General features: G+C 44.1%; 1 protein-coding gene and 1 non-coding gene across 6 annotated transcripts in view; one reads left to right on the forward strand and one right to left on the reverse strand.

Annotated features, from left to right (window-relative positions):
- Positions 1-20,093, reverse strand: part of FGD3 (FYVE, RhoGEF and PH domain containing 3) — a 110,839-nt gene that overhangs the window by 39,457 nt on the left and 51,289 nt on the right. For 4 of the 5 annotated variants that reach the window (XM_060200580.1, XM_060200578.1, XM_060200579.1 and 1 more), the window contains exons 2-5: positions 19,584-19,690; positions 17,184-17,663; positions 3,276-3,365; positions 1,628-1,764 (exon numbers count right to left, since the gene is read on the reverse strand). In XM_060200580.1, coding sequence (XP_060056563.1) covers positions 1,628-1,764; positions 3,276-3,365; positions 17,184-17,621 — 665 coding nt within the window. In that variant the 5' untranslated portion in view covers positions 17,622-17,663; positions 19,584-19,690. Of the gene's footprint in view, positions 1-1,627; positions 1,765-3,275; positions 3,366-17,183; positions 17,664-18,891; positions 19,002-19,583; positions 19,776-20,093 lie in introns of those variants that run through there. The other variant, XM_060200581.1, reaches the window with a different exon arrangement.
- Positions 13,105-13,235, forward strand: LOC132541118 (small nucleolar RNA SNORA44). The gene has a single exon (XR_009552292.1). It is a non-coding gene; the product is annotated as a small nucleolar RNA SNORA44 (small nucleolar RNA).

The following is a 20,093-nucleotide window of genomic DNA, read 5'->3' on the forward strand; positions in this document are numbered from 1 at the left end:
AACTATGCCTAGCAGGTGTGAGTTGTGTCACCACTCATCTGAGTGTTAATTCAATGGTCTTGGGGATTTTAGCAGAACCTGCTTTGCAGGTGAGGCATTTCTTTCTAGAAATTTGGAAATTGAGGAGCCAGGAGGTGGCTCACCTGGTTAAGCACACACATCACAGTGCACAAGGACCCAGGTTCAAGCCCCTGGTCCCCACCTATAGGGGGAAAGCTTCATAAGTGGTGAAGCACGGCTGCAGGTATCTCTCTGTCTCTTTCCCTCTCTATCTCCCCCTCCTCTCTCGATTTCTGGCTATCTCTATCCAATAATAATAATAATAATTGTAAATTGCACCACCCCTTTGTGGAGCCACACAGGGGAGGGACCCCCATCCTTCGTGACGTCCTTTGACGACATGACCTCTGTGGCTTCCCTGGCCCAGCTGCAGCTTGCAGTTTGCGAGGTCCCCACAAAACCGAGCTCTCAGTGTTCCTGATGCCACAGGAGAAAGCTGGCTCACGTCAGGCCACTGAAGAGGGGCAGGGAGCAGAGCCCCCCGAGGAGAGGAGGAAGGTAGACATCTCACTGTGACCATTTACTATTTGCACTTGCCCCTGAGCCACTCCTCTGCTAAGAATGAACAGAAGTGGTAGAGGGACAAAAGACACCCCAGAGAGGCAGCAGGAGGACCCAAGGCCACTGTTGAGTGAGGAGTCTCAATCTTCAAAGCAAAGGTGAAGCATCCTAGGAGGTAGCACATATAATAAAACATTGGACACTCAAGCACAAGGTCCAGAGTTCAATCCCCAGCATTGCATGTGCCAGTGATACTCTGGTAGTCTCTCTCTCTCTCTCTCTCTCGTCCTCCCCCTCTCACTCTTATTGATAAATAAATCTTTTTTTCTTTTCTTTTCTTTTTTTTTTTTTTGGATTCCAGGGTTATCACTAGGGCTCAGTGCTGGCACTATGAATCCACCACTCCAGGGGGCCATGTTTTCCATTTTATTGGACCGGACAGAGAGAAATGGAGAGAGAGGAGGGAGAGATAGAAAGGGAGAGAGAAAGATAGATACCTGCAGGCCTGCTTCACTACTTGTGAAGCTTCCCCCTTGCAGGTGGGGAGTCTAGGGTTTGAACCCAGATCCTTGTGCAGGTCCTTGAGCTTAGTACTATATGCATTTAACCAGGTGCACCATCACCTGGCCCCTTTGATAAACAAGTCTTTAAAAAATACATGAAAAATAAAACAAAGATGGAGCATTTCCTAAGAAGAAAAATAAAGTAATACTATGGCATTTCTGATGTTTGAAGATAACATATTTCACGAAGTCCCACAAAGTGCTCATTAAAGTCCCTTTGAATTTTAGATGAAGAAGCTAAGGCCTGGAGATTTGGGGTCTGGGTTTACCCAGAACAGGGCCAGGTACCATGAGACTGGGTCCCCCAGGCCTTGCCTGGCTCATAAATACACAAGAAACCAGATTGCTAGGCTATTTTTCAGACACAAATCAACAGAACTGTTGGGACAGAATCATATGACTCTCAACCACCAATAGGGCTAGAGCCAATCGCACACGCCCTCGTTCCCCACCCCTTCCTCCCCTCCCCCTCCCAACTTCCCACATCCATGAGCAGCACTCACCACTGTTCTGTGATGCGTGTCTGCAGCTCAGGCAGGAGGAAGTGCCCGTGGAAGCGGTAGATGGAGGAGATGTTCGAGAAGATGCCCATGGTGACCTCTTGAGGGATCCCTGCTTCCGTCAGCCTGGTGCAGAAAACCTGGGCATAGGAGCCCACAGTCACTGGGTGCGGGCTGCTGTGGGTGCTTTCCACAGAGCTCCTGCAGTGGTGTGAGAGCTCTCTAGAGGCTCTGTCACTTCCTGTTTTCTTCACTTCCTCAAATTGATTCAAACAACCTTTTTAAATATTTATTTATTCCTTTTTGTTGCCCTTGTTTTATTGTTGTTGTTATTGATGTCATTGTTGGATAGGACAGAGAGAAATGGAGAGAAGAGGGGAAGACAGAGAGGGGGAGAGAAAGACAGACACCTGCAGACCTGCTTCACCGCCTGTGAAGCGACGCCCCTGCAGGTGGGGAGCCGGGGGCTCGAACCGGGATCCTTATGTCTGTCCGTCCTTAGGCTTTGCACTGCCTGCGCTTAACCCACTGAGCTACAGCCCGACTCCCCTGTCAAACAATCTTACCGTCATTTTTTAAATTTTTTCATAGTTTCTTTTCCTGCATTTGGTATCAGGGAATGAATCCAAGGCCTTGTTCATGTGCATTACAATGGCCCAATGTTTCCTTGTTGACATATTCTTTTATTTTAACTTTTTTAAAATTATGTTTATTTATTTATTAGCTAGAGACAGCCAGAAATCAAGAGGGAAGGGAATTACAGAGAGGGAGCGAGACAGAAAAACACCTGCAACACTGCTTTACCACTTTCAAAGCTTTCGCCCTGCAGGTGGGGACTGGGGGCTTGAACCTGTGTCCTTGCATACTGTAACATGTGACTGAAGCAGGTGCACCACCATTTAGCCACTTTGTTGATATTTTTGAGAGCGAGGAGGAGAGACACACAACAAAAGCAGGTTTCAACCACCCTACCACCCACAGGGTTCAATTTGTCTCTGTTACTCTCATAAGATGCAGGAGATCAAACTCAGGGTCTCATGAATGCCATACATACACTCTACCCACAAAACCATCTTTCAGGACCCTTGTGGACTTAAAATAAGTTTAAAATGGGTAAAGAATGAGGGTGGGATAGGAACAGTCCCCTGTGGATGAGGACAGGTAATTTCCTCCATCTACTTCTTTTGGGGAAATGGAAAATACTGATTTCCTTTCTGTGTCTGTGAGCTATGAACAGAAGCAGCTCTTGTAAACATGGATTCTCACTGGAGCCTCCTCTCCTAATGAACCCTTGCTCATAAACCCCATGTACTAAATGAACAGGGACTTGTCCTGCTGGGTGTTTATGCAGAAACAGGCCCAGAGGCCATTTAATTGCAGGAAAAAAAAAAGTCCTCAAAGTGATCAGACAAAACTTTGGCCCAGAACCACAAACTCTGAAAGCCAGAAGTGTAAGATTCTATGGAAGACTTAATCTTGCCCGCATCTTAATATTTAAGTCACGTGTGTCCTTAACCAGGTGTATCATTGCCTGACCCTGATAGTTAAGACATTGGCACCCTAACCAAAAACCTAGTCAACGCTAAGAGATAGGGAGCTTGCCTCTGAAACTATGATGTGGGTAGCAGTGGGACCTGGGCCAGGCCGGTACCTGATCTAACAAATGCAGCCTCTTCACATAGGTTTCCTCCGTGTGCAAAAGCTCCTGGGCAATGTTGAAGAGCTTCTGGGGCTCCGAGCACTGTGGAGAAAAGAAAAGATGTGAGTGTCAGACAGATGCGACAAGCTGGCTGTGCATCAGAGATGACCAGGGTCTCCTAGGGGCAGAAGAGGATCTGTGACATAGGGCTTGGATTCTTCTCTCTAATATTTATTTATTGAATAGAGACAGAGAAATCAGGAAGGGGTAGATAGCATAATAGCTATGCAGAGAAACTCTCATGCCTAAGGCCGTGAAGTCCCAAGTTCAATCCCCCTCACCACCATAAGCCAGAGCTGATCAGTGCTCTGGTTGAGATAGATAGATAGAGATAGACAGATAGATAGGAATCAAGAGGGAAGGAGAGACAGAAAGAGAGAGAGACAGAGAAATACCTGCCACGTGCAGCACTACTTTACCACTCATGAAGCTTCTCCACTACAGGTGGGGACCTGGGGCTTGAACCCAGGTCCTTGTGAATGAGGGATCAGCTCTCATAGATGGAATTGCCTAGGAGGTTTCTAGGATAGGCACAACAGTTCCTACTGATCCAAAAAGCTTCTGAGACTTTGACTGTGAAGCAGCTACAGAGGTATTTAGTATTCCCTTTAGGGTCCCATCCCCCATGCACATTTCACAGCTCAGTGGAAGGACTCTCATCGGGGGACTCCTCCAGCAGGATGGGAACAGAAGGGTAAGCTGTGCATCCAGTGTTCCAGCTTATCTGGGAATGGCCTGAGGGATTGGCTTTGGTCTCGTAACTTGGAACGCTGACCAGGAACAGAGTTTGAAAACCACTGCACACAGAGACCAGGAGGATATTAAAGCTGATGTTCTCCTGGGAAAAGAGAACTTAATGGACTCCACTAAACTGACCCACATATGCATAATGGAAATTCCAGAAAGAGAAGAAAAAGAAAAGAATAGGTTGCTTATTTGAGGAATTAATGGCTAAACACTTGCAAAATCCAAGAAAAGAATAGAAGTTAAATAGGAGCCGAGCAGTGGCACGACCAGTAAAGCGCACCAGTCAGCGTGCTCAAGAACCTGGTCCCCATCTACAGGCGGGAAGCCTCACTAGTGGCCCAGCAGGCTTCAGGTATCTCTCTCTTTCTCTCCCTCCTCTCTCACCCTATTTCTCTCTATTTCTATCATACAAAGGAGGAGGAAGAGGAGAAAGAGGAAGAGGAGAAAAGTGTCTGTTGGGAGTTGTGAATTCATCATGCATGCACTGAACACCACCAATAGCCCTGGTGGTACTAATAATCATAGTAATAACAACTGGATAAATAAAATAAAAGAAGCTAGATAAATTCCAACTAGGATAAATCCAGAAAGAACCACAGTAAGACTCACTATAAAAAAAAAATAGAAAGGAGAATGCAATTATGCATTTAAAGTGCTGAAATTAAAAAAAAAAAAAAGGTAAACCAAAAGTATTGTATCTAGCAAAGCATTTCTTCATAGCTGTAGAAATTAAGTCTCCATTGCATAAAAGTAAAAAGACACTGGGTTGGAGGGAGCAGTGTTCAGGCCCTGGAACATGATGAAAGAGGAGGACTTAGAGGAAGTTGAATTGTTATGTGGAAAACTGAGAAATGTTACACATGTACAAACTATTATATTTTACTGTTGACTGCAAACCGTTAATTCCCCTAATAAGGAAAAAAATAACAGTTGGGATACAGTGGTGGGAACTGTGTAGAACTATACTCCTGTTATCTTACAGTCTTGATAATCATTATTAAATCACTCATAAAAATAAGTAAATAAGATTGCTTTCTCTCCTCTCCTCTCCTCTCCTCTCCTCTCCTCTCCTCTCCTCTCGCAGATCAACTAGGAATACCAAAGGAGACCACCCGGGACCGAAACAAGACAGGACTAGAATGACCACAGGAACCCAGTAAATCACCGAATCTGGAGCAGCGACAGGGAGGGACGCTGGGGGACAGAGATCTAAGCGGGAAAACTCAGGAGAAGACCTATACCTCAGTGGCATAGCTGAGGGGCTGTGAAAGTCTCTTTGCATAACCACTGGATTATCTCTGCCACACCCTGCTTTATCTCTTGGTCAGGAGTCAGTGATTAAGCTAAGAAACCTATTGATAGTTTAAAAGCCCTCAGGCTCCCATAGCCTACAGGGAAGGAAAAAAAAAAGAAAGAGGCTTTTAAACCAATGAGCTCCAACTCAGGGATTGAAACAACGTTAACTTCCACCACTGTGAACCCTTTAATTAACTTACTTAGACACAAGTCAATCCAGGCAATAGTGATCAATAATTTGAAAAGTACTGATAAAGGGAACTCATAACATAATATATAAAATGGTTAAAACAACAAGAAAAAATATTGGAGACTCGAACCAGGACAAGAGTCCAGCTAAAAGTCCTCCAGAGGGTGAAGCACAAAATAACGAGTTCAACATCCAAACATTAGCTAAGGAAATAATAACAGGAGTGAGTAAAGAATTTGAAAAAATTGTAATCAGAAATGCAGGAACAACAAATGAGAATATGGAAGAAAATACTAATTATCTCATGGGTATTAGAGAGCTGAAAGCTGAAATCAATGAGCTAAGAATGCAACTAGCTGAACAAGCTAAAACAGTATCAGAGCGGGGCAACAAAATAGATGAACTCCAGAAAACAGTAGAGGGCAGAGAGAATAGAATCAATAAGGCAAAGACAGAATTAGCAAGATTTAGGATGAATTAGAGACAACTAAAAAGGAAGTAAGAGATCTCAAAAAGAGATTAATAGATGCTGAAAACAACAACAGAGTCCTATGGGATGACTTCAAAAGAAACAATATACGCATTATTGGCATACCAGAGGAAGAAAGAGAAGGAGAGGAAGAAAGCATTCTCCAGGCCATAGTAGCTGAAAATTTCTCTAGTCTAGACAACATCAAAGACATAAAGATTCAAGAAGCCCAGAGGGTCCCTAACAGAATTAAGCCAGACCTAAAGACACCAAGACATATCATACTTAGAATGGAAAGGAATAAGGATAAAGAAAGGATCCTGAATGCTGCAAGAGAAAATCAAAGAGTCACCTACAAAGGAAAACCCTTAAGATTAGCAACAGACTTCTCCATACAAACACTACAGGCCAGAAGAGAATGGCAAGATATCTATCAAGTGCTCAATGAGAAAGGCTTTCAGCTAAGAATACTATATCCTACTAGACTGTCATTCAGACTAGATGGAAGCATCAAAACCTTCTCAGACAAGCAACAGCTGAAGGAAGCAACCATCACCAAGCCCGCCCTGAAAGAAGTTCTGAAAGGTCTTCTATAAACAATCAGACCACCACAAATAGGACATATATCAAAACACTCTAAAACTCTACAAGAATGGCGTTAAAATATCTTCAATCTTTGATATCAATAAATGTCAACGGCCTGAATTCACCTATTAAAAGACACAGAGTAGGAAGATGGATCAGAAAACACAACCTAACAATATGCTGTCTACAGGAAACCCACCTAACTCAACAAGACAAACACAGACTTAAAGTGAAAGGATGGAAAACTATCATACAATCCAATGGCCCAAAAAAAAGGGCAGGAACAGCTATGCTCATATCTGACACGATAGACTTTAAAATAGATAAGATTTTAAAAGATAGGAATGGACACTACTTAATGCTCAGAGGATCAGTCAATCAAGAGGACTTAACAATTATTAACATCTATGCACCCAATGAGAAGCCATCTAAATACATCAAACTTCTACTGAAAGAGCTACAGCAATATATTAACAGTAACACAATCATAGTAGGGGACTTCAACACCCCACTCTCTCAACTTGAAAGATCATCCAGGCAGAAAATCAATAAAGACATAAGGGAGCTAAATGAAGAGATAGATAAACTAGAACTATTGGACATTTTCAGAGTCATTCATCCCAAGAAACTGGAATACACATTTTACTCAAATCCACATGGGTCATTCTCAAGGATAGACCATATGTTAGGCCACAAAGACAGCATCAGCCAATTCAAGAGCATTGAAATCATCCCAAGCATCTTCTCAGACCACAGTGGAATTAAAGTAACACTTAACAATCAACAAAAGATTGATAACAGTGCCAAAATGTGGAAGCTCAACAGTACACTTCCTAACAACTTCTGAGTCAAAGAGGAAATCAAGGAAGAAATCAAAATGTTTCGAGAGTTCAATGAAAATGAAGACACAAGCTATCAAAACATTTGGGACACAGCTAAAGCAGTCCTAAGAGGGAAGTTCATAGCTATACAAGCACACATTAGGAAACAAGAAAAGGCACAAATAAACAGCCTGATTGCACATCTTAAAGACCTAGAAGAAGAACAACAAAGGAACCCTAAAGCAACCAGAAGGACAGAAATCACTAAAGTTAGGGCAGAAATCAATAACATTGAGAATAGGAAAACCATACAAAAGATCAACGAAAGTAAATGTTGGTTCTTCAAAAGAGTAAACAAAATCGACAAACCTTTAGCCAGACTCACAAAACAAAAAAGGGAGAAGACCCAAATAAATCGGATAGTAAATGAAAGAGGAGATATCACAACAGACACTGCAGAAATTCAACATATCATGCGAGGCTTCTATGAACAACTATATGCCACCAAGCTAGAGAACCTGGAAGAAATGGACGATTTCCTAGATACCTACCAACTTCCAAAACTAAGTAAAGAGGAAGTGGATAACTTGAACAGGCCCATCACAGCTAATTAAATTGAAACAGTTATCAAAAATCTCCCCCAAAATAAAAGTCCTGGACCAGATGGCTTTACAAATGAATTCTGCAAAACCTTCAAAGAAGAACTAATACCTCTACTTTTAAAAGTCTTCCAGAAGATTAAAGACACTGGAATACTCCCTGCCAGTTTCTATGAAGCCAACATCACCCTGATACCAAAAGCAGACAGGGACACAACCAAAAAAGAAAACTACAGACCAATATCTCTGATGAACATAGATGCGAAAATATTGAACAAAATTCTAGCCAACCGGATACAGCAGTATATCAAAAAGATTGTTCATCATGACCAAGTGGGGTTTATCCCAGGCATGCAAGGTTGGTTTAATATACGTAAGTCAATCAATGTGATCCACTACATCAACAAAAGCAAGACCAAAAACCACATGGTCATATCAATAGATGCAGAGAAAGCCTTTGACAAAATACAACATCCCTTTATGATCAAAACACTACAAAAAATGGGAATAGATGGAAAATTCCTGAAGATAGTGGAGCCTATATATAGCAAACCTACAGCCAACATCATACTCAATGGTGAAAAACTGGAAGCATTTCCACTCAGATCAGGTACTAGACAGGGCTGCCCACTATCACCATTCCTATTCAACATAGTGTTGGAAGTTCTTGCCATAGCAATCAGGCAGGAGCAAGGAATTAAAGGCATACAGATTGGAAGAGAAGAAGTCAAACTCTCCTTATTTGCAGATGACATGACAGTATATATGGAAAAACCTAAGGAATCCAGCAAGAAGCTTTTGGAAATCATCAGGCAATACAGTAAGGTGTCAGGCTACAAAATTAACATTCAAAAGTCAGTGGCATTCCTCTATGCAAACACTAAGTTAGAAAAAATTGAAATCCAGAAATCAGTTCCTTTTACTATAGCAACAAAAACAATAAAATATCTAGGAGTAAACCTAACCAAAGAAGTGAAAGACTTGTATACTGAAAATTATGAGTCACTACTCAAAGAAATTGAAAAAGACACAAAGAAGTAGAAAGATATTCCATGTTCATGGGTTGGAAGAATTAACATCATCAAAATGAATATATTACCCAGAACCATCTACAAATTTAATGCTATCCCTATCAAGATCCCAAGCACATTTTTTAGAAGAATAGAACAAATGCTACAAATGTTTATCTGGAACCAGAAAAGACCTAGAATTGCCAAAACAATCTTTTGAAAAAAGAACAGAACTGGAGGCATCACACTCCCAGATCTCAAACTGTATTATAGGGCCATTGTCATCAAAACTGCTTGGTACTGGAACATGAACAGACACACTGACCAGTGGAATAGAATTGAGAGCCCAGAAATGAGGCCCCATATCTATGGACATCTAATCTTTGACAAAGGGGCCCAGACTATTACATGGGGAAAGCAGAGTCTCTTCAACAAATGGTGTTGGAAACAGTGGGTTGAAACATGCAGAAGAATGAAACTGAATCACTGTATTTCACTGAATACAAAAGTAAATTCCAAGTGGATCAAGGACTTGGATGTTAGACCACAAACTATCAGATACTTAGAGGAAAATATTGGCAGAACTCTTTTCCGCATAAATTTCAAAGACATTTTCAATGAAACGAATCCAATTACAAAGAAGACTAAGGCAAGTATAAACCTATGGGACTACATCAAATTAAAAAGCTTCTTCACAGCAAAAGAAACCACTACCCAAACCAAGAGACCCCTCACAGAATGGGAGAAGATCTTTACATGTCATACATCAGATAAGAGTTTAATAACCAACATATATAAAGAGCTTGCCAGACTCAACAACAAGACAACAAATAACCCCATCCAAAAATGGGGGGAGGACTTGGACAGAATATTCACCACAGAAGAGATCCAAAAGGCTGAGAAACACATGAAAAAATGCTCCAAGTCTCTGATTGTCAGAGAAATGCAAATCAAGACAACAATGAGATACCACTTCACTCCTGTGAGAATGTCATACATCAGAAAAGGTAACAGCAGCAAATGCTGGAGAGGGTGTGGGGTCAAAGGAACCCTCCTGCACTGCTGGTGGGAATGTCAATTGGTCCAACCTCTGTGGAAAACAGTCTGGAGAACTCTCAGAAGGCTAGAAATGGACCTACCCTATGACCCTGCAATTCCTCTCCTGGGGATATATTCTAAGGAACCCATCACAGCCATCCAAAAAGATCTGTGTACACATATGTTCTTGGCAGCACAATTTGTAATAGCCAAAACCTGGAAGCAACCCAGGTGTCCAACAACAGATGAGTGACTGAGCAAGTTGTGGTATATATACACAATGGAATACTACTCAGCTGTAAAAAATGGTGACTTCACCATTTTCAGCCAATCTTGGATGGACCTTGAAAAAATCATGTTGAGTGAAATAAGTCAGAAACAGAAGGATGAATATGGGATGATCTCATTCTCAGGCCAAAGTTGAAAAACAAGATCAGAAAAGAAAACACAAGTAGAATCTGAAATGGAATTGGCATATTGTACCAAAGTAAAAGACTCTGGGGTGGGTGGGTGGGGAGAATACAGGTCCATGAAGGATGATAAATGACATAGTGGGGGTTGTATTGTTAAATGGGAAACTGGGGAATGTCATGCATGTACAAACTATTGTATTTACTATTGAATGTAAAACATTAATTCCCCAATATAGAAATAAATTTAAAAAAATAATAAGAAAATAAAAGAAATTAAGACTCCTACAATTAAAAAGAAATAATTCTTTACCACTAGACTTTCCCCCTTAATTCTAAATGCCTAAAAATGCTAAAGAAAGTCATTCAGAAATGGTGGACAGCACATGAAGCTATACAAAAACATGGTTCTCTAGCAATAGTAAATGCTGGAACAAATATGGTGACCTATGCTATGGTTTATAGGGACTTTTTGTATATCTGTATATTGTGACTTTCTGTATATGTAATTGAAATGGCAGAAACATTTTTAAATATAAAGCAGAATTTTTTTATATTAGTGATTTACAAAATAACAAGTACAATTCTACACCATTCCCACAACCAGAGTTCTGTGTCCCCATTCTCTCCACTGGAAACTGAAGTGCTTCTCCAAAAGCCATATGTATATCACATCTCTCTTTTTTTTATTATTTTTTTAACCAGAGCACTGCTCAGCTCTGACTAATGGTGGTGTGGGGGACTGAACCTGGGACTTTGGACCCTCAGGCATGAAAATCTGTTAGCATAACCATTATGCTATCTCACCCAACTATAAATCTTTTTTCTTTTTTGTCTCCAGTGTTCCCGCTGGAAGGTGGTGGGATACTATGAATACTCTGCTCCTGATGGCCTTTTTTTTGTTTGTTTTTCATTTTATTGACTAGGACAGAGAGAAATTGAGAGGGGAGGAGACTAAGAGGGAGAGAGAAAGACACCTGCAGACCTGCTTCACAGCTTGTGAAGTGTCCCTGCAGCAAGTGCGGTGCAGGGGCTAGAACCCAGATCCTGGTGCAGGTCCTCGAGCATAGTACTATGCACACCCAGGCCCTAAACTATAAATCTTAGCTGATAGGTATCCGACATACAAATCTACGTACATGATAGCATAGAGGGTGAAAAATAAAGGAGGAAAGTTCATGTGTGAATCAAGCAGGCTGTTAAGAGTTCAAAATAGGCCACTATAATTCTAAAGAATTTCATATAGTTGCAATGGTAACCTTGCTTATAAACTTTGCACAAAAAGGAATGAGATCGAAATCAAAGAACATCATTAGAAAAAGCAATGAGACAGGACCAGCAAAACAGTTCCTTTGCATAGTGCATTGCTTTGCCATATAAGCCACCCAGCTTCAAGTCTGGCCCTCACCACATTGAAGGAAGCTTTAGCGTTGTGGCTTCTTCCCCTTCCCCTAGTTCCTCTCCCCACACCCAACCCACCCCTCACCCCACCTTAAAAATAATAAAGGGTAAGAAGCAAGAAAGAAAAAACCCAGAAGGACATAAAGAATACAATGAAGGGAGTCGGGGGGGTGGATAGCACAGCGGGCTAAGCGCACGTGACACAAAGCACAAGGACCGGCCTAAGGATCCCGGTTCAAGCCCCCAGCTCCCCCACCTGCAGGGCAGTCGCTTCACAGGCGGTAAAGCAGGTCTGGAGGTGTCTGCTCCTGTCTATCTTTCTCTCCCCCTCTCTGTCTTCCCTTCCTCACTCAATTTCTCTCTGTCCTGTCCAATAACAACAGTAACAACAGAAACAACAACAACAAAATGGGGGAAAAAAACTAAGTAAATATAAACATAGCACACTTTAAAACAAAAGTCAAAGAAACTAGGAAATACCTTGAGAGAAAGAGAAATGAAAACAAACTCGGACTGTAGCAAAGCAGGCAAAAAATGGAAGATGTAAATTAAAAGGGAAGAAAAGATCTCAAATCAACAACCTAGCTTTATACCTCAAGAAACTAGCTAAAAAAGCAAACTGAACCCTAAGCAGTCAGAGGGAAGGAAGTCAAAAAGATTAGAGCAGAGATAAATCGACAAGAGAATAGAAATCGACAAGAGAGTAGAAAAACAACGGAAAAAAATAAGCAAAACTAGGGTTGGTTTCTGATAAAATCAACAAGATTGACAAAAAAAAAAAAGGGCCTTTTTTTTTTTTTTTAACACCAGAGCACTGCCCAGCTCTGGCTTATGGTGATGCGGGGGATTGAACCTGGGACTTCAGCGCCTCAGGCATGAGAAAAGTGCCTTTTTATTCCTTAGCAAGACTAAGAAAAATAACAGAAATGACTAAAACAGGAAATGAAAGAGGGGGTGTTACAACTAATACAACATAAACAAAAAGAATCATCATAGGCTACTATGAATAACTGCACATCAACCAATTGAATAGCCTGGGAGAAATGGATAAATTCCTAGACATTTAACCTACCAAGAATCATTATAAAACAAGAACCAAAAATAAAAACCATGAAGACCAGAAGTCTGAAAAGAACAATAATGAGTAAGGAGGTTGACTAGACAATTGAAAAACAATTCTCTAAAAAAAAAAAAAAAAATCAAGACTAGGTGATATTGTTAGAAACTGATATTGGTGGCTGGTCGTAGCCATGGGATCTCCAGCTACCTGTGAGAGTAACCTGGAGAGACTCTGAGAGCACAGGGCAGCCTAATCCCTGTCGCTACCACTCAACTTTGCTATATTTCAGAAGCGAGCCTTTGATGCCTTTCTCTTGGGTTGTCACCAGTTTAGAATGCCTGTAAGAAATTTTGACTTATTCAGCAGGTTTCCTGGCAGTGTCAATACTGAAGCTTGTGTCAGAGACCAGTTGCTGGAGTTCTGCTTTTTAGTAAGATCTGTTACCAGGAAAGCTGTCCTCATCTGCTCCTAGGATGTGATCGGTGTTACAGAGAAGGAGAATCAAGAGGAACCGCACTGAGACGAGGGCAGGTGTGGCAGGGGCTACAATGGCCAGAGTCTGGAGGTTTGAAGATGGATGCCAAGCATCCCATCATTCTCTGGTGTTGATAAAAGTAAAATATTTTTAAAGGTTTTTTTTTTAAAAAAGAAAATTGATATTGGGGAGTGACCAGTGGTTGTCCACCTGTTGCAATGCAAAAGGACCGGACTTAAGCAACCCCCTCACAGGGGCAAGTTTCATGGGTGGTGAAGCAGTGCTGCTGGTGTCTCTCTGTCTCTCTTCCTATCTTTCTCTCCACTCCTGATATCTGGCTGTCTCTATCAAATAAATAAAGAAAAGAAAAATTAAAAAAAAAAAGAAAATTAATATTGGGGCCAGGTGGTGGCACACCTGGTTAAGTGAACACATTACAGTGCACAAGGACCCGGGTTCAAGCCCCTCGTCCTCACCTGCAGGGGAAAACTTCACAAATGGGGAAGCAGGGCTACAGATGTCTGTCTCTTTCTCTCTCTAACCCCTCCCCCTCCTCTCAATTTCTCTCTGTCTCTACACAGTAATAAAGAAAGGAAGAAAAAAAGAAAGAAAGAAAGAAAGAAAGAAAGAAAGAAAGAAAGAAACTTTTAAAATTAATATCAGTCTTTCTCAATGCTTTCCAAAACTGAAGAGGAGAAAACAGCTCCTAGTTCATTTCCTGAAGCAACATTACCCTGATACCAAAGTCAAACCAAAACACTGCCATAAATGGAAACAATAGCCAGTATCTCTGGTCAGTGCTGGTATAATAATCCTCAACAAAACACAAATAAGTTGAACCTAACAGCCTGTTGTGATAATTATGATCACATAAATGCAAAAACTGCTTAAAATCTGAAAGTCAGTGTAATACACCACATTAAGAAAGTGTAGGAAAAAATAGTATATGGTAGAGTGGGGGATAGATAGCATAATGGTTATGCAAAAGAAACTCTCATGCCTGAGGCTCCAGGTTCAATTCCCCTGCACCACTATAAACCAGAGTTGAGCAGTGCTCTGGTAAAATAAATAAATAAATGGCATATGGTCATCTCAACTGATGCAGGAAAAGCATTTGCCAAAGTTCAGCTGGCATCCTTACAATGTAAAAATAAAATTTAAAAAATAATAAATTAAATTTTAAAAGTCAGCAAACTAGAAACAGAAATGTTCCTCAGAATTGTTATCACCTTCACATGTCACCATCCCCCCCATTCTGCCTGGGTATGGGGAAATCCTGCAGGGAACCTGGCCCAGTACCCATTCTGCTGATGGCCAGGCTATTCTCACAACACACACTGTTAGAGAAAGACGAATTTGTTCTGCTCTCATGCGTGACAGAAGTGTCAGCATCTTTATTGGAACTTGGACCTTCTACATCAGAACTCTGGTCCTGGGCCCACTGCAGAGTCCTGCTGGCAGGGGTGGGGTGGACAAGTCTAGGATCTATACCTGGTCCTATCACCAGGAGACTGAGGCAGCCTGCTAGTCCTCCTGGATCATACCAGGAGGCTCACAGGTGGGGGACTGCAGGAGCCATGCCATTTTTTCTCTGTATTTTATGGGCTTTGTCTTCTTTTTTTTTCTCATTACTTTTTTATTTATAAAGTGGAAATATTAACAAGACCATAGGATAAGAGGGGTATGGTTCCACACAATTCCCACCACCCGAACTCCCTATCCCACCCCTACACCCCCTGACAGCTTTCCGATTCTTTATCCCTCTGGGAGTATGGACCCGGGATCATTGCGGGGTGCAGAAGGTGGAAGGTCTGGCTTCTGTAATTGCTTCCCTGCTGAACATGGGAGTTGGCAGGTCGATCCATACTCCCAGTCTGCCTCTCTCTTTCCCTAGTGGGGCGGGGCTCTGGGGAGGCAGGGCTCCAGGACACATTGGTGGGGTCTGCTTCTTTTATGTTTTGACACTTGGGCCTTGGCCTGTGGAAACCACCCCTCCCAGGCCTTGCCAGTTCCTAGAAAGAGTGAAGGATTGGCTTATAAGAGCATTGTTTAGACACACGCAACTAACGCAGGCTCCACACCCTCACCTCCTCACACTAGGACCACCAGCATCCCACCCTGCCCAGTCCTCAGGGTCAAATGCCATACCTCCAGGAACAGCCCCTGATCTCAGAGCCCAGGAGTCACCCATGCTAGCTGTTTCCAAGCCTGCTCATCCTGCCTTGCCAGCCTATTCTTCCCATAGAATCCATACACAAAAAAGTCTCATGCATATCTCCCTCTCCATCCACATCCTGACCCACCCCTAAGCGCCTGGAGCACCCCTAAGTGCCAATCCCCCTTGGCCTGTCCCTTCTTTTGGAATCTGTGAGCCACACACTACCTTCTCAAGTGCAGACACCTCCTGACCCACTACTGGTCTCCCCCTCTCCAAATAAAACCCAAAGGTGGGAGCCGAGAGGTAGCACAGTGGGTTAAGTGCACATGGCATGAAGTGCAAGGACTGGCATACTGATCCTGGTTCGAGCCCCGGGCTCCCCACCTGCAGGGGGATCGCTTCACAAGCAATGAAGCAGGTGTCTATCTTTCTCTCACCCTCTCTGTCTTGCCTCCTCTCTCGATTTATCTCTGTCCTATCCAACAACAATGACAGCAATAACATCAACAGTAAACAACAACGATGATAAACAACAAGGGCAACAAAAGGGGGAAAAATTGCCTCCAGGAACAGTGGATTCATGGTGCAGGCACTGAGTCCCAGCAATAACTCTGGAGGCAAAAAAAAAAAAAAAAAAAAAAAAAAAAAAAAAACCCACAAAGGTAATGCAGCCCCAGTCTGACTCAAGAGGTTTGCTCAAAACAGCTTCTGCATCAGGGGCCTTGCACATTCCAGGCTCATGTCCTGGAGTGGTCAGAAGCTCAGACAACAGTATCTGTGTAGGAGCATCAGGCCTGAGGCTGACCAAATGCCACTTGCTTTTCTTTTGAAACTATTCACTTGCCAGACCATCTTTTCCCGATCCCGCACCCCCTCCACATACAGGAGTGTCTACATCAGAAGCCACCTGCTTTCCATCCAAGTTTCTTTTCAATTTTAATCAATAGGACAGAGAGAAATTGAGAGGGGTGGGAGAGACAGAGAGGGAGAGAGAAAGATAGTCACCTGCAGACCTGCTTTGCCGCTTATGAAGCATGCTCCCTTCAGGTGGGGAGACAGGGGCTCAAACCAGGGTCCTTGTGCTTAGTACTATGTGCGCTTGACTGGGTACACCACTGCCAGGCCCCTTTCCTTCCAGTTTTCCATGAGTCTCAGCACAGGGTCCAGAATTCAAAGGAGGAACATGATTCACCACACTTGGCACTTCCATCAGCCTAGCCTCCCTCCCAGCTCAGTCACACCCATGGGGTGACCCAGGAGTTTCCCTGTTCATAAAACAGGGTGATGCTCACACAACTTTCCTCCTGGGTTGGCAAGGTGGATATCAGGCTCTGCAGAGGGTGCTGTTGGCACTGTTACCTCTGGGACCCACTCATGGCCACCTTGGCACGGTGCCCAGTAGGACTGGGCCATGAGGCTGCTGTGAGGTCACCAGTGAGATATGGCCACTGCCTGCTGGCCTTACCCAGCAGGCCATGCTCCAAGTCAGGTGTCTGAGCACGCACCTCACCACAGGTGCCAGGCACAGGCAAGGCCACCACAGCCATACCCTACTCCCACCACTCACAGCCCTAGCACCCCTGGGTGGGAGGGACGCCTACCTTGGGCTGGTCCACTTCAGCCCTTGGGGGGCTGCTGTCAGTGTCAGGCTCCTCACTGCTGCCCTCGCCCCCGTCACTGTCAGGGTGCAGCCCCAGGGTGCTGGGACCAGGGCCTGTCTCACTGGCCTCCTCACAGGGGAAGGGCTCGCCAGCCACACTGCAGGATGGGCTGTCAATGCCGCTGTCCCGGTTAGGGAGCTTAGTGCTTAGTCCCTCAGGAGCATCTTTGTCCTGGAGGTTGTCCTCTGTGCTGGGCCCACTGCCATGGCTTCCAGGGGCAGAGTCACCGTGGTGAGCTCCAGGCCCAATGGGGAGAGCTTGGAGTTTGCCCGGGTCAGCACTGGATGGCTCCAGGGAGGCTCTGCGAGGCCCAGAGTCCATCCCCACCAGGGCAGCAACAGGGCCTGGCGAGGTCGAGAGATCCCCACCTGGCTCCATCTTCCAAGTACACCACTCTTCCTGGATAGAGGGGGGCACTTCCTGTTTGGGAGAAATGAGCACAGTCAACACCCAGAGTGATCCCCTGGCACAGCTCCTACCCCTATACCCCAAAGCAATCTCTGTTGCAGCCCACTCCAGGGACAGGCCCCTGAGAAACTCATCAGAGAGGAGGGGACCTAGGGCTGTCTGTGACAGGGAGTACCCTACTGTTAGCTTCAGCTGGGTTCTGCCTGGTCTGGCCATTGATTTATTCGTTTATTTAGCCACCAAGGTTACTGATGGGGCTCAGTGATGCACAATGATGCCACCAATTCCTGGCAGCCTGCTTTCCATTCCTTCTCTCATCCCCTCTCCCTTTATTTCTTTCTTTTCTTTTTTCTGCTTTTTTGTTTGTTTGTTTGTTTGTTTTGTCTCCAGGGTTATCACTGTAGGAGGGCTTGTTGCCTGCACTCCTAATCCAGCACTCTTGGAAGCCTTTTTTTCTATTTTATATATATACTGGATAGGACAGAGAAATTGAGAAGCGAGGGGAGGGAATTAAAGGGGAGAGGGAGATATAGAGGGAGAGACAAAGATAGACACTGGCAGACGTGCTTCACTGCTTGTGAAACAACCCCCCTGCAGGTGGGGAGCCGGGGGCTGGAACCAGGATCCTTGAGCAGTTTCTTGTGCTTCAGACTATGTGCACTTAACCAGGTGCGCTACTGTCCAGCCCCCTTCCTTTCTTCTTTCACTCTTTTTTTCCTCCTTCCTCTCTTTTCTTCTTTCTTTTTCTTTCTTTCTTTCTTCCTTCCTTATTTTCTCTCTTTTATTCCCCTTCATTTCATAGGACAGAGAGAAATAGAGAGGTGGGGAGACAGAGAGAGGGAGAGACTTGCAGCACTGTTCCACCACTCAAGAAGTTTCCCCTACAGATGGAGACCTGGGATTTGTGCCCCAGCTCCTTCAAGAGGTGCTATGTGCACTCTACCCTGTGTTCCACTGCCTGGTCACCTAAAACATGTTATTTTTAAAAAATCATGGACTGGGGAGATACCTAAATGGTTGTCAAAAAGACTTTTACGCCTGAGGCACTAAAGGTTCCAGATTCATCCCCAGCACCACCATAAGCCAGTGCTCTGGTAAAAAATAAAGAAAAAAAAATAATAAAGCCAATTTCTTCTACAAAGATGAAAGTAAAACAATAAAAAATAAGGGAGGGAGAGGTGAAGAAAGGGAGGAAAAGGAAGAAGGGGGATCCTGTAGGGTGACAAGACTTGCTACTCACTGATTTAAAAATGTGCTGGGAGTCGGGCGGCAGCACAGCGGGTTAAACGCACGTGGTGCAAAGCGCAAGGACTGGCGTAAGGATCCAGGGTCAAGCCCCTGGCTCCCCACCTGCAGGGGAGTCGCTTCACAGGCAGTGAAGCAGGTCTGCAGGTGTCTGTCTTTCTCTCCCCGTCTCTGTCCTCCCCTCCGCTCTCCATTTCTCTCTGTCCTATCCAACAACAATGACATCAATAACAACAACAATAATAACTACAACAACAATAAAAAAAGACAACAAAAGGGAATAAAAAAAATGACAGGTGCTGGGGGAGTGCAGTGGCACAGCCAATAGAGCAAATGTTCCAGTGCACAAGGACCCAGGCTCCAGCTCCTGGTCCCCACCTGCAGGGGGGAAGCTTCACCAGCAGTGAAGTAGGGCTGTAGGGTGTGTGTCTCTCTCCCTGTCTCCCTTCCCCTCTCAATTTCTCTGTCTCTATCCAAATTAAACAAATATTTGAAATAATAAGTGTAAAATAATAGCAGTAGTGTGTGGGAACAGTGGATGCTATCTGTGAGATGCTTTTCTATTCTACAATGCAGCTCTGAGGGGAGGTAGGACCCCCCACACCCCAACCCCCATCTAGAACATCTTTCCACACCCCAGACCTCCAGATAACCATCAATGGTCCCTTTTTCCTGACAGCCCAGTACCTGAGGTGGCAGGCGCTTGGTTCCTGCTGCTGAGCCCCAGGATCCGTGAAGGGTGTCTCTGAAAATTTCTTTCAGGTCCAGCAGGTTTGAAATAAGGTCGGGAGATTCTGAAAACACAGAAAGAAGACTGATTCCTCACCTCTTCTCTGGTCAGTAGAGTGCTGGGCAGCAGAAGCTGGAGAGGAAGGTCTACATGCTGCGGGCAGAGAGAGAATCAGCTCCTGGAATCCCAGTACTGGGAAGCCCCCAGTGTCACCCTGCAGCAGAACCCCAGGCAGGGGCAACATGGAGCCTGGATGGGAAGTCAGGCTGGGACAAAGCCTGTGCCAGGGCAGAGGTGCCCTGGGTGCGCGGAGCTCTTCACTGTAGGCACAGCAAGCAACTGATACACACGCTGCCCCCATCCCACTTTCTTCTCAGATGCCCCACCCCGTCCTAACATATACTTTCAACCCTTTCCCCAGTGGAGATGCCCATCACACCACACGCATACCCAGATGCCCAGCACTG

The sequence above is a fragment of the Erinaceus europaeus genome, chromosome 10, assembly GCF_950295315.1.
Source record: "Erinaceus europaeus chromosome 10, mEriEur2.1, whole genome shotgun sequence".
NCBI lineage: Eukaryota > Metazoa > Chordata > Mammalia > Eulipotyphla > Erinaceidae > Erinaceus > Erinaceus europaeus.